At 42.0% G+C, this 14,764-nt stretch overlaps 1 protein-coding gene across 3 annotated transcripts in view; it reads right to left on the bottom strand.

Moving 5' to 3' along the window:
* The window catches only part of UBN2 (ubinuclein 2), a 122,632-nt gene that overhangs the window by 90,570 nt on the left and 17,298 nt on the right, over window positions 1-14,764 (bottom strand). For all 3 annotated transcript variants that reach the window (XR_016350347.1, XM_025187092.3, XM_075935244.2), the window contains exons 4-5: window positions 6,056-6,193; window positions 4,568-4,680 (exon numbers count right to left, since the gene is read on the bottom strand). Coding sequence is in view for 2 of the 3 variants with exons in the window: in XM_025187092.3 (XP_025042877.3) it covers window positions 4,568-4,680; window positions 6,056-6,193 (251 nt within the window). In the remaining variant the exon portion in view is untranslated. The remainder of the gene's footprint in view (window positions 1-4,567; window positions 4,681-6,055; window positions 6,194-14,764) is intronic.

Here is a 14,764-nt window from a genome sequence, read left to right as displayed (position 1 = left end):
CTTTAATACCTTGAGTAATACATGTAATTGTGCATCTATTAGGAGAAGCACTTTTCCACTTTAAACAATCAACCACTTAAGTTTGTTAGAAACTGCATTAAGATCAAAACTAATCATGAGAAGAAAAGAAATAAGGCGACAAAGTATTAAAAAAACAAAGGGCAAAGGAAAACAAGATGGGACTGCAAAACTGTCTGGGCTTGACAACAGTTTTTTTTTGTTGCTATGGATAGCTAACCTGCTATTTTTCGTTTACTAGGTACTGCAACATATTAAATATCAGAACTAGGGATGTAAGCGACTAGTCAATTATCAAGTAACTAGTCGCTCCTCCTCCTTGCTGCCTCTATCAGCACTGTCTCCGCAGGGGACAAGGGATAGCAGGGACCATCCATCGACTAGACGATTAATTGAATAAACTAAATTTAACATTCGTAGTCAGAACCAACAGACTGCAACGTTAGCAGAAGAATCGCAATAAGGATATACATCGAAAGCATTGGCTTTTTCTGGTTTGCATAATGCCTTCAATGTCAAACAAAAAGTAGACAAGATTATGAAACGTTATTTTTTCAGTAGCAGATTATTTCACTCAGTAGACGTTCAGTCGCACCTTCAGATCTAACTTCATCTCTAACCCCCATATCCGATATAGACAGAGCATTAGTGCCAGTTGCACTTAGGTTGGAAACTATTGGTCAACTATTGGTCAACCTTAACAATGACTTTAGTCAGTCATAACTATCAGAATCTTACATCTTTAGGCTGAAAGTTTTCCAGGCCTGTTCTCTATCTGAAGGTAAATATGGAAAGTCCGAACAACAATAGTTTAACCATTTGAGTAGGAGCATGGGAAAAATAAACTCCACAGCAAAAAGGACATGTTTTCTCCCTCTCCCCACACCGTTCTAGCACCCAAACAGCGGAAGTTACAGAGCTGAAATTTGGCAAAGATACAATCTATGGAAACTACCTTTGAGCAGTGAAAAATTGACTTCATTTGGCAGTTATGACCCATATAAACACACACACACACACACACCATTCATTCACAATATCATCTGTACTATTTTTGAAGCAATGTTTGTAGGAAAATTATGTTATGTAATACGTAGTGCATGACACATGGCTACATTATCAGCAAAGAGAAAGATTTTTGTATTGAAGGTACACTGTCAATTGAAGTGGTGTTATATAGAAACCCTTGTTTTTTTCCATTGTGCTTCAAGTATTCTGATGACTTTCACAAACTGTCACACAGACTAGTATTCAGAAGTTAAGATGCCACTCATGTAGCTAAGACTGGTAAATTACACAGGTTGAACCTCTCTGATCCGGCAACATCCATGGTTCAAAATTATTTGAGTTAGCCAGATGTCCACTTATCATGGGTGCGGCCAAGTTTCCCATGATCTCATAAAATTTGTTTACAGCCACCAGTTCTGACTCTCTCAGTTTTTTGTGCTATTATTTAGCTCTAATTTACCCCTAAATGTCTTCCAAGAGCCTAGTAAGCAGTGACAGCGTTGGTAATGCTGCTATACAATACTGACCTCCTATGGTCTGGCAAATTCTCTGGTTCGGCACTGGTCAGATCCTAAGTAAGAATGTTAAGAAGCAGGTAATTCGCTAACCATGTAGGCAATACTATTTGTATTTACTACACAATTAGTCAATAAGGGAAGGGACTCTGTACTACATTTAAACTGCAGAGCCTCAGCAGGGATAGATCCCAGACCTGGCATGAGCTGGGACTAGGACCACTGCACCAGCCTACCCTGTCCCCCACCCTCCACATTGTGGAGATGGTGCTGGGGGGAACTGGCTTTTAATCCAGCTCCCCCTAGCACTCCTGCTTCCCACCTCCCTTGCTGCCTCTGATATAGAGGCAGTAAGGGGGGGGGGGGGAAATGAGTAGTCAACTCAAATACCTGAAAAGCCTAGACTTATTGGGTAGTCAACTACTTGACTAGTCGCTTACATCCCTAATCTCGAATGTGCCAGACTAGAGAGGTTTAAAACCTGCACTGTGAGAAAGTTTATGAAATATAATTCAAGATCTTGTTAAGATAATCTTAAAGAATAATGTACAAGGGGACACTGTATGGAACCTAACTTTTATATTTTATATTTCCTGACCTGCTTAAAATGTGTGCGCTTTTTGAAGAGCCAGGAATATTTTAATGAACTTCCATATTTTTACAATAATTTAATCACAAATTTGTATCCAAGAATGTGAAAAAGTGGGCTTTTTAGTAAGCAGAAAAGTTACACAACTATGTTCAAAATTTTGAATTACTTTGGAAGCTTGGTAGTTATACATAGGTTTTTAAAAAGAATGTTTTAAAAAAGGGAAGCTTATGTTAAAACTCATTTAAGAAACACCTCTGATTAATGCCACTACTTTGTACCATAAAGGCAATGAAAGCTATCTAAATCGTCACAAGTGAAGCAGAATAATAAGGCCAAAAATTAAAAACTGAAGCTTCCAACCAACAAAGAATAACGTTCATGCTTAACTTTATGCACTGACTGCTGAGTAGTGCCATGGAAATCAATTGGACTATTCACAGTGTAGAGAGTTAAGAACATGCACACATTCTGGGCAGGATGGAGGCTTCAGTCTGTTCAGTGACACACAAGTTTGCATGTTTTCACTTTGTGTGTCATATACACAATCATCTGATTTGAAAGTACTGCAGGGTAAAGTATAAATGCAGTAGGGATGTTAAAAAACAGTAATTGTTACATCCTGACTCCCTAGGAGTGGGGCCGACAACCAGTGTGCTGCTCCCAGCTCCACTCCTGGGAAGTCAGCTGCTGCCTTGTGCTGCAGACTCTCATACAAAGTCAACAGCGCAGCTGGCTCCCAACACGTACTGGGCTCCTGCCTGCTGCCAAGCGCTGCTGCCTATGATACAGAGGCAGCAGCGCGGGACGGCAGTTGGCTCCTTGGAAGCTGGTGTACACCAGAAGCTGGCTTTTAAGCTGGCTCTAGGTCCTGGGTTCCCAAACTGGGGGGCATGAAGAAATTCAAGGGGGTGGGGGCGCGAGGCGACCCAGCCTCTCCCCCATCAAGTTTTGCTGCCCTGTTCAGTTCCTTTTTTCCTTGCTCAACAAGTTTTGCTGCTATTTGGCAGGGGAGGAGGGCGGGGGCGGGCTGTTAGGGTTTTTCAAAAAAATAAAAAAGGGGGCGCATTTCTTCCAGCATTAGGCAATTAACTTTCTCCACACATGATTTTTTTTAAACAGGAAAGGTAAAATTAAAATTTATAAATCAAACTTGATTAACTGAGTAGAGACACTGTGTGTAAAGCTGCATTTCAGAACATTTTTTAAAAAATTAATGGTCACATTACTTTAAGCCCTTGAAAAAGGAGTTATAAATTGGGAAGTATGATAAACACTCTATTATTATGCTAAATCCAGGAAGTTTCCAGACAGTGAATGACAGTCTTGTACAAAGCAGAGCTACTCAACACGTGGCCCATGTGCCACATGCAGCCCATGGCCTGTTTGTTTGTGGCCTGCAGTGCAGTTTGGGTTTACAGTGTTGTTTGGGTTCATATGTGTTTTAATAGTTAAATACCTGGACTGTTGTGAAGCCAAAACAAAAACGTAGTCAATATAATGGTCTTTTGTTGATATGGTTTTTGGAAATTAAATTCCTGGACTGTCATTGCTCAGAAGTGCTGTCATATGGGTGGAAATCGTGGAAATATTGCATTTTATTAATATCAGCAGAACTGACTTAAATGGGACTTGCGTGTTGTATAGTCTTGCCTTAATCTTTGTATTCGTGCCCATCCGTGTGAAATAAGCTATTTGCATATACATTTGCATGTATATGCAACCACACTTAAGTTGCGGCCCTTGGCATGTGCTGTTAGTATAATTGCGGCCCTCAGCTTCCAAAGTTGAGAAGTACTGATATAAAGGGTGTATCACTAATACCCAGTTACAAACAACTGCCATAGTCCTAAAACTGCAGTAGATATCCATTTAAGTACAACAGACTGATTCCACTTCTAACACCTTCATTGTTCTTTAGATAATTACATTTTACAACTTTACATTTAGACTTGGAAGGATTAGATTTTTAATCGGTAAGTGTCAGCAAACATAGCAAACTGTCTTCATACACAAACCCACAAAAAATTTCTATCTAGAAGTAAAAGAAAGCTTAAGAATATTTACTTTGTATAGTTTGACGTGTGATGTATTTTTTTTCTAATGGTTATAAAGCTTTTTTTAAAAAAAAATCTCACTGTGTAATTAAATAAGTATTTGACTTCCTCCATAATTTTCCACATCTGTGAAAATTTAATTAAAAAAATTTTAAATGCTTAAAATCAATATCACTCAAAATTAAAAAAAAAAAAATTAATTCTGCCAAGCTTATTTACATTTAACTATTTTCAGCAAAAACAAAGTCAAGACTGGCAAATGAACTTGACAGCGATGGTGTGTGTGTGGGGGGGGGGGTCAAGGGACATTAAGCTCTTGCTTCTCTTGCTGTAGTGATGTGCCCTCTCCTTTAAAAAAAAAACCTGACAAATTGACCTACCCCAGCTGCTTAGGAACTTTCATTTTCCGAGGCTTTTTCTCCTTCTCTGTCCCATCCTCTTTCCGCTTGCGCTTCTTAATTCCACGATCCTCTCCTCCTTTTAGTTTCGTTTCCTAAAGAACCAAAAAGGCGTTACCTCTGCTCTACAAAGTGCTTCAGCCTCCTCATGTCTGACAATTCAGAGTTGACATTATCACTGTTAGGCAACTGGTTTAAAAAAAAAAAAAAAAAAAAAAGCAGCAAAGAAGGGCACTCCTTCACCTGTTTAACTTACCAACAGCTCCAAGCTCCAATCACACATCTTCTTATGTGTGTTCTTTTTTATTTTTCACCACTTCAGATGACAAAACAGATATAAGTATTCTTAGACTAAGTTTTCCTAACAGGTTCCTGCTTTTGAATGTGTTTATATAGCACAAGGAGGTACCTGACAGTATTAAGTATTGCCACTCATAGCTAACTAAACATTTTTAAAAATTAAAAATATACATAATTGAATGTATAACTACATCCTGGAATTTCACTGGCTCCATCAAATGGGTGGTGTAAACAGATGCTAGAATGAGTTGTAACCTGCCAGAGGAAGTGTAAATTTTAATAAAAAGCCGCCACTTTTCAGAATAGAACTATACTGAATAACATATTTAGAGAAATATTTTAGGAATGTGTTTCTAAGGCTACTTTGGACAGTAGGAACAATTTAAATTAGTGATATGAATGGTTAACCAGTAAGCACCACTCTTACCAGGTTATGGTTACTGGTTATGATTAACTGGTAAGGAATGGAGCAGCTTTCTGCCTGCTGCAGGCAGGGTCTGGTCCAGTCTGGTGGGTCCCAGTGGGCAAGGGGCACACATGGTGGGCCCGGACCATCACACTGCCGGCAGGAGCATTCCAGCCTCGCCAGAGCAACCCCCACGTACATCAGAACTGGCCTGGCCACAGTAGCACACCGCAGGCTGGCGTGGCCTCCGCTGCTCATCCCAGTTTAATTAGTTAACCAGTTAAACATTATGTTAATATCTATTAACATAATATTATATATTTAAACATTAATATAACTGATTAAATGGGATTTTACATCCCTAATTTAAATCTTACAATATTTTGTGAAATTGTAAATGTTCTCTCAAAGAATTCATACTGAATTTTCTTTTACGGCAATGTTGTTTTTACAGAAATAATATGAGCAGACCTCAAGAAGTTTTTTTTAAAGTGTATGGGTCCAATTTATTTGTTTGCTTTAAAGAACTTAGCAGCTTTGGAATACTGCATAGCTTGCAGAAGTCAGAGGTTATTTATGTAAGGAAACCTTGTGACTTCCCATTCCCTTATAAACAAGTACCAAGACAAGGACACTGACCTCACCCTTTATCTATTCATCAACAAGCTCTCAGTCTTCTCATTTTCTTGTAGCCATCTTATGAACCCTTTCCTGATTTTGAATCAGCCATAAACTCCGGGGGAAAAGAAACGAAGATCACTCACTTTAGGTGGCCTATGTTTTTTGTCCTCTGCAAAGTCTTCATTTTCTGAATCAGATGCTTGGCGAAATTGCAATGTTCCCGTGTTTATGTAAAATCCTCCATATTTGGTTGTCAGAGATGCAGGAACCAATTCATCATACTGGGCAAGAAATAGAAGAGTCAGGCAATTAACCAATATCTACCACCTTATTAACAGAAAACATTCATCTATCTAGTCTCTGAATAGGAGGTATTAAATACAAACATATTACATAACTTGACAGATATCAAATCATAAAAATATCTATGCTGCTGAAAAGTTGCCAGGTCTTGGAATGCTAGTGTCACAGTATCAACCACTACATTCGAAACAGTATTTGGGAGAAGGTAACATAGTACCAATGGAGTGGTCAGTGGCATATCTAAACACACTACCAGTCAGATGTCATACTTTAAACATCTAAGTCAATATTCTGTCTGTGCCGGTGTCTACTACTAGCAGCTTCAAACAACTGTACACGAAACCATGTAGCAGACAATATGAAATGTCCTCTCAAAGGTCAAAGAATATTTCTTCCCACCTCCATCAGTTACAGGGTAACTTAACCTACAGTATATAGATTTAATATATCTAGATTTTTTTAAAATGCTAAGATCTTGACCTCACTCATATTTGTTAACCACAGACTCTATAGATTTATTATAAGTTTTAAAAAAATCCTTTATCAAATTTTAACGTGTTGCATTTCAAATTTCACAGAATTCATTCACTCTTATTTGTCTATTGTAAGAACAAATGCCTAATTTAAATTCTCTACATCATTCATTTTTTGTGTAACATGATGCTCTCAATTTCTCTCCTAAATGGTCCTTATCTTTTTAATTATCATCATCATCTGTTCCTAGATTTGTTTCTGCTATATATTTTTGAGATAAGGTGACCAGACTGAAAAAATTTTGCAAGTAAAGGGGCCCATGAATTTATGTATAGGTTTTCATATTTATACTTTATGTAAGGATTTTAATATTTGTAATATTATATTTTTAATATTTTGTTTGATTTTTTGAACCTCTGCTCAATTTGGGATTTGTTTCACTGAATTGTCCAAGATACCCAGGTCATACCCGAACAGAAAGCTCAAATAATGGACTGTCCAGTTCAAAACCCGATACCTGGCAACCCTAGTCACAGTCATAAATTTTCCTCACTGCTTTTCATGCACTTGCAAGATCTCTAACATAGAAGTTGTATTTAGCAACTGAATAAGCAATGATAAAGATGACAAACTTCTAGCTCTCATGTTTCATTTTATGGAAGGGAGAGCTGTCTTAATAGATGAATTGCTATTTTCTGCTTCCACAAGTTTCACATGCAGAGCAGTCACATACATGTAATGCTTACTCTTTTCAGAAGGACTCATGAATCTGGCAAGTTACCAAAAAAAAAAAAAAAGTCTAATATTTAGATTTCCATGAATTGTGAAAAGTGTTGTTTTCCATATTGATTTAACATACTCTTCTGTACCACATGCTTTAAGATTACTTGGTCCAGGGCCTCTGGTGCTTCAGAATTTTTTTAAACCAAGGTTTATGGTGTATTCCAGACATTTCTCTTTGTAAAGTCAAGCATGTCTATGCAATTTTTTTTAAATACAGATGTTTATTTCGGAAGTTAGTATTTGACACAATGTTAAGCTACCTGGCTCTGACAGCAACAAAGACTTCAGTTCAGCAGGTACTTAAACATACAGTTATCTTTAAATACCATCAGGTGTCCCACTAAAGGCAATGGGATTGCTCATGTTCTTGAAGTTAAGACACTTGCTCAAGTACCCTGCTGATTCTAGGCCTCCAAAGTAATTATATTGGTACCTGAATCAACTAGGCCCTCTCTCTTCTATAAAGGGAATCAAATTACACTTTATAGAAATAGCAAATCAAGTGGTTGTTTATTTTACTACAGATCAAACCTCCTTTTTCCGGCACCCCGGGGACCTGACTGGTCCTGAACCACAGGATTTGCCGGACAAGGGGAGGTCAAGGCTCCCAGCTGGGGCTGCACCCTGTACTGCCTCCTCTACTTCATCCAAGCCTCTCCTCCCCCAGACTGCACCAGCCCCGGCCAGGGGCCGCCCTGCTGCCTCAAGCCCCAGCGGCACCTCCCACAGTGCCAAGCCACGCTGCGCACCCAGGTGCTGGCCCTGTTGACTCCAGCACTGACTGGGGTTGCACTTCCCACAACTTGCCAATCCCGCTGCTTCCAGCCCTGGCTGTCAGCTCTGCCCCACCCCACTGGGGCTACGCTCCTTGCCACCCCAGTTGGGAGTTGAAAAGGTGAGGTATACTCGCCATTCTTTAAAACTTTTAAACTAAACTATATTCAAAACTTTCTGATTTAAATAAAAACCATATCAATAACCTAGGTTGCTGTAGAAGAGAATGCAGGCAGAAGCCCAGCAGCAGAGTAAGAGCTATTCTGTTTATTGCGCTCAGTGTAGCATGTATGATCACCTGCCCGGCGGGTGGGTGGCATGTGTGTGCATTCAGCACAAGGAGCTCCTGGCCCTCAGAGACCGCATGCAGGCTTAGGAGGCCAGGGTGGCTGAAATGAAGGAGCTAAGGGAGACAGGTACGTTGATGAGGCTTCCCAGGACACTACAGAATTGTCCCACCTCTGGTCAGGCAGTCCCTGCGCTGTTAAAGAGGATGAAAGGCTCAGGGAAGGAGAGCAGTCAACAGGAGCAGAGGGAAACCTTCCCATAGCTGGGACCCTTCCTCCAGATGATATTGGGGTATCCGCTTACACTCAGGTTACCTCTCTGGGGGAGGGAACTCCAGTCATTAGGAAATGGCGGTGTCAGTAATGGGAGATTTGATCATTAGAAACATAGATAGCTGGGTTTGTGGTGCCCGGGAGAACCGTATGGTGACTTGCCTGCCTGGTGCGAAGATTGTGGATCTCTCGAGGCATCTAGATAGACTTGTGTAGTGCTGGGAGGAGCCAGTGGTCATGGCTCATGTAGGTACCAATGACATAGGGAAGGGTAGGAGAGACCTCCTGGAGGCCAAATTTAGGCTGCTAGAAAGAAACTGAAATCCAGCACCTCTATGGTGGCATTCTCAGAAATGCTTCCAGTTCCACACACAAGGCCAGGTAGGCAAGCAGAGCTTCAGAGTCTCAATGCATGGATGAGACAATGGTGTAGGGAGGAGGGGTTTAGCTTTATAAGGAACTGGGGAAACTTGGGATATTGGATGCCTATACAGGAAGGATGGACTCCACCTAAACCAAAGTGGATCCAGACTGCTGGCACTTCACATTAAAAAGGTTGCAGAGCATTTTTTAAACTAAGAGATGGGGGAAAGCTGATTGGTATAGTACAAGCATGTCCAAAGTCCGGCCCGCGGGCCAATTGCGGCCCGCGGTCGGATTTAATACGGCCCCCCGCTTCTCCCGGCTTTCCGGTGCTTCTTTTAACTGGCGCGCGCAGCGCGCCGCTTCGGGCCGCCGCCGTGGTCCCAGACCCTGCCCCTGCACTCCGCTTTGGGGCTGAGAGTGCGGGGACAGCCCCCCGCTTCCTCCCCCTCTCCTGGCTCCCCAGCGCTCCTCTGAACTGGCGCCACTTCCGGCCGCGCCGCCACCGTCCATGGCGGCCGCTGCGGTCCTAAAGTCTGCCATGTAGGGCACGTCCGCAGCCCCGCTCCCCCGCTTGGCTACGGGTTCGCCCTGCCCCCGGGCCGCCGTGAGGCCAGCGTGCCCTGCGCTCTCCGCCCGCCTCCGACCCTGCAGGCCCTCTACCTTGGGGCTGAGAGTGCAGGGACGGACTCCGCAACTGCTCAATCTCAGTATCTGAGATTGGCCCTGCGCACTGTCAGCTTCCTGGCGGGCTCAGGCACGTGGAGCTGCGAACACGCCGGAGCTCATCATTAGACACTTCGCCACAAAGGCAAGAGAATTCTTGTTGGGCAGTGTATTAGTGCAGTGTATTACTTGGGCAGTGTATTAAACCTCTGGCACTGCGCTCACATGATCCCTTCCCCTTCTGGTCAATTTAAAAAAATGGCGACTGTAAATAAGAGAAGGAAAGTTGACAGTGAGGGCCGCCGCTTCCAGGACAGGTGGAAAGTGGAATATTTCTTCACTGAAATACAGAATCACTGTGTTTGTCTGATATGCCAAGAGACTGTGGCTGTTTATAAGGAATTTAATGTCAAGAGACACTACCAGTCGAGACATAGCACATACGACAAGCTTACAGGGCACGACCGCAGTGAAAAGTTGAAGCAACTTGAAGCTGTTTTAATGTCACAACAGAAATTTTTCATAAGAGCCCGTGAGTCAAATGAAAATGCCACAAGGGCGAGCTATGAGGTGGCAACGTTAATTGCTAAAAATTGCAAATCTTTTGCTGAGGGTGACTGTATCAAAGAATGCGTTATGAAAATGGTTGAGAATATCTGTCCCGAGAAGAAGCAAGAGTTTGCCAACATTTGCCTGGCTCGTAACACTGTAGCACGGAGAATTGAAGAGATTTCAACAGATATTAAGAGACAGTTGACATCCAAAAGAGTGGATTTTGACTTCTTTTCAATAGCCTGTGATGAAAGCACGGACCTATCTGACACAGCTCAGTTGCTGATTTTTATGAGAGGGGTGGACGATGAAATGAATGTGACTGAAGAGCTATTTGACCTCCAGAGCCTTACGGACCAAACAAGAGGAAAAGATTTATTTGTTTCTGTTAGTTCCGCAATAGATGACATGAAACTGCCTTGGAACAAAGTTACTGGGATTATTACTGATGGGGCACCTGCCATGGTTGGCGAACGAAGTGGATTATCAACCCTAATCTGTAACAAGGTGATCGAAGAAGGAGGCAAAGCTATTAAACTCCATTGTATCATTCATCAACAAGTTCTCCGTGCTAAACATCTCAAATATGATCATGTTATGAAACCGGTGCTAAAGACTATTAATTTTATTCGCTCTAAAGCCCTGTGCCACCGCCAGTTTAAACAGTTTCTACTGGACATCCAGGCTGAATACGAAGATGTTTTATATCACAACGATGTAAGATGGCTCAGTCGGGGGTCTGCACTGCAGCGTTTCTACTCTCTCAGAAAGGAAATCGGAGAATTCTTGGAAACAAAGGGACAACCAATGCGAGAACTATCTGATCCTATTTGGCTGGCTGATTTGGGGTTTCTAGTTGACATAACAAAGCATCTGAATGTACTGAACACGAGTCTTCAGGGGAAAGATGCAGCGGTGAACCAGCTTTATTCACACCTCAAAGCCTTTGGGACAAAGCTGCAACTTTTCATAAGGCAGTTGTCACAAACACAGCCCAATACCATACATTTTTCAGCGTTGCAGGAAATAAACAGTTTTCCACAGGACAATATCAGTGCGCAAACGAGCAGGTATGCAGCAGACATTGCATCTCTGGCTGGGGAGTTTAAACGGCGCTTTCAGGATTTTGCAGCTATTGAAAAGGAGATCAGCCTTTTCTCCTCTCCATTCTCTGTTGACCCCGATGATGCTCCAGATCAGCTGCAGCTCGAGCTCATTGTGCTGCATTGTGACAGCGAGTTACGCAGTCGTCACCAACAGCTCTCTCTTGTGAACTTTTACCGCCAACTGGATAAGAGCCGGTTTCAAGAGATTCGAACATTGGCTAAGAAAATGCTGAGCTTGTTTGGCTCAACATATATGTGTGAGAAGACATTCTCTGCTATGAACTTTAACAAGAACCGCGTGAGGACAAGACTAAGTGACTCTCACCTGCGTGACATTTTGCACATCAAAACCACTGCCTTTGAACCAGACCTAGCCTATGTGCTGCAGTCCAGATCTCAGTTTCACCCTTCACATTAGTGTAGGCAAGTTTTTTTTTTCCAATTGAGATGAATACATTGTAAAATCTCAGTTAATGTCAGTTGGTCTAAATCAGTTATAAATATATTTGGACAACATGTATAGTTGGTGTTATGTTCCTGTTCATATTTTTTTAACTTAAAAGTTGATAATATGTAATGTACTTTACAATGTTCCTGACATATATTTCAGCTTCCTGGATTTTTTTTTCATCTGGCCTTCAGATATGAAAGGCAGAGTGATTTAACACTTGTTTAGATTTGTCATCCATGTGACAAAATGAAAAGTATGCCGTTTGCAATAAACTTTGCATAAAATAGTTAATTTGCATTTAATTTTAATGGTTCAAAGAATGTCAGGCAAAATGGTCGGCCCTCACGCATGTTCACTTCATCAAATCTGGCCCTCTTTGAAAAAAGTTTGGACACCCCTGGTGTAGTAGATCGGACAGAGACTTCACTTGGGCTGTGTCTATACTGGCATGATTTTGCGCAAATACTTAACGGAAAAGTTTTTCCGTTAAAAGTATTTGCGCAAGAGAGCGTCTATACTGGCATGTGCCTTTGCGCAAAAGCATCCATACCAGTGTAGATGCTCTCTTGCACAAGAAGGCTAAAATGGCCATCGGAGCTATCGGGCTTTCTTGCGCAAGAAATTAACGTTGCTGTCTACACTGGCCCTCTTGCGCAAGAATACTTGTGCAAGAGGGCTTTTCCTTGAGTGGGAGCATCAGAGTATTTGCGCAAGAACCACTGATTTTGCACATTACAAAGTCAGTGTTCTTGCGCAAATATTTGCGGCCAGAGTAGTCAGGCGGCAAGATTTTGCGCAAAAGCGTCTGCTTTTGTGCAAAATCATGCCAGCCTAGATGCAGCCTTAGGGGATAGTCTATTGATAGAGATTCTCTAGGTTTTAGTCAGGAGGAGAGGACAGAAGAGGATAAAGTATGGGCCAGATCGGATGAGAAACATTCATATAAAAGAATCTGACATCAGAAAAGGGAAGACAAATTAACAGTGACAAGTTTTTAAAGCACTTGTACACAAATGCTAGAAATCTAAATAATAAGGTGGGTGAACTAGAGTACCCCATGTTAAAGAAAGATAGGGTATGTCTACACTACCACCCTAGTTCGAACTAGGGTGGTTAATGTAGTCACACGAACTTGCAAATGAAGCCCGGGATATGAATTTCCCGGGCTTCATTTGCATGTTGCCGGGCGCCGCCATTTTTAAATGTCCACTAGTGCGGACTCCGTGCCCACGGCTACACGCAGCACGAACTAGATAGTTCGGAATAGGAAGCCTATCCAGTTCGTGCCACGTGTAGCCGCAGGCACGGAGTCCGCACTAGCGGACATTTAAAAATGGCAGCGCCCGGCAACATGCAAAGGAAGCCCGGGAAATTCAAATCCCGGGCTTCATTTGCAAGTTCGTATGATTACATTAACCACCCTAGTTCGAACTAGGGTAGTAGTGTAGACATACCCATATTGATATAATAGGCATCACAGAAACCTGGTGGAGTGAGCACGATCAATGGGACACAGTCATACTGGGGTACAAAATATATCGGAAGGACAGAACAGGTAGTGCAGGGGGAGGGGAGGAGTGGCACTATATATGAAAGAAAGTATAGAATCAAATGAAATAAAAATCTTAAATGAATCCACATGTTCTATAGAATCTCTATGGATAGTAATTGCATGCTCTAAGAAGAATAGAATAGTAGGGATATATTATGGACCACCTGACCAGGACAGTAATAGTGATTATGAAATGCTAAGGGAGATTAGATAGGCTATCAAAATAAAAAAAACTCAATAATTGTAGGGGATTTAAATTATCCCCATATTGACTGAGTACATGTCACCTCAGGGCGAAATGCAGACACAAAATTTCTCGATACGTTAAATGACTGCTTCTTGGAGCAGCTGGTACAGGAACCCACAAGAGGAGAGGCCATCTCAATTCAGTCCTGAGTGGAGCGCAGGATCTGGCCCAAGGGGTAACTATAACAGGACCACTGGGAAATAATGACCATAATATAACAACATTTAACATTCCTGAGGTGGGAAGAACACCTCAGCAGCCCAACACTGTGGCATTTAATTTCAGAAAGGGGAACTATGCTAAAACAAGGAGGTTAGTTAAAGAGAAGTTAAAAGGTACAGTGACTAAAGTAAAATCCCTGCAAGCTGCATGGACACTTTTCAAAGGCACCATAATAGAGGACCAATTTAAATGCATACTCCAAATTAAAAAAAACACAGTAAGAGAACTAAAAAAGAGCCACCGTGGCTTAACCACCATGTAAAAGAAGCAGTGAGAAATAAAAAGGGACCTTTTAAAAAGTGGACAACCTCTGGGTCGAGATAGGAAGCCCTTTCATTCTGTCCGCGAAAGCAACGAACAGTTGCATGGACTTACAAAAGGGTTTCGTTCTATCGACATAAAAGCATAACGCCCTCCAATCATCTAGGGAGTGGAGCACTTGCTTCCTAGGGGAGGCATGGGGCTTTGGAAAGAAAACCGGGAGGTAAATTTCTTGGGACAGATGGAACGGTGACACCACCTTGGGGAGAAAAGCCAGGTGAGGATGAAGCCTCACATTATTCTCCGAGAACACTAGGAAGGGTGGGTTTACAGTTAGCACCCTCAGCTTGGAGACCCTGCGAGCTGACGTAATGGCTATAATGAACGCAACCTTCATAGAGAGGTGCTTCAAAGAGCACACGTGCAGTGGCTCAAAGGGGGGGGGGGTGACAAGTCTAGATAACACGAGGTTAAGGTCCCAAGCGGAGAGAGGAGGGTCTAACAGAGGGGTACAACTTATCCAAACCCTTAAGGAACT

This window comes from Pelodiscus sinensis, chromosome 1, assembly GCF_052426305.1.
Source record: "Pelodiscus sinensis isolate ZL-2025 chromosome 1, ASM5242630v1, whole genome shotgun sequence".
Lineage (NCBI taxonomy): Eukaryota > Metazoa > Chordata > Testudines > Trionychidae > Pelodiscus > Pelodiscus sinensis.
This window is presented reverse-complemented; position numbering and strand designations above follow the sequence as displayed.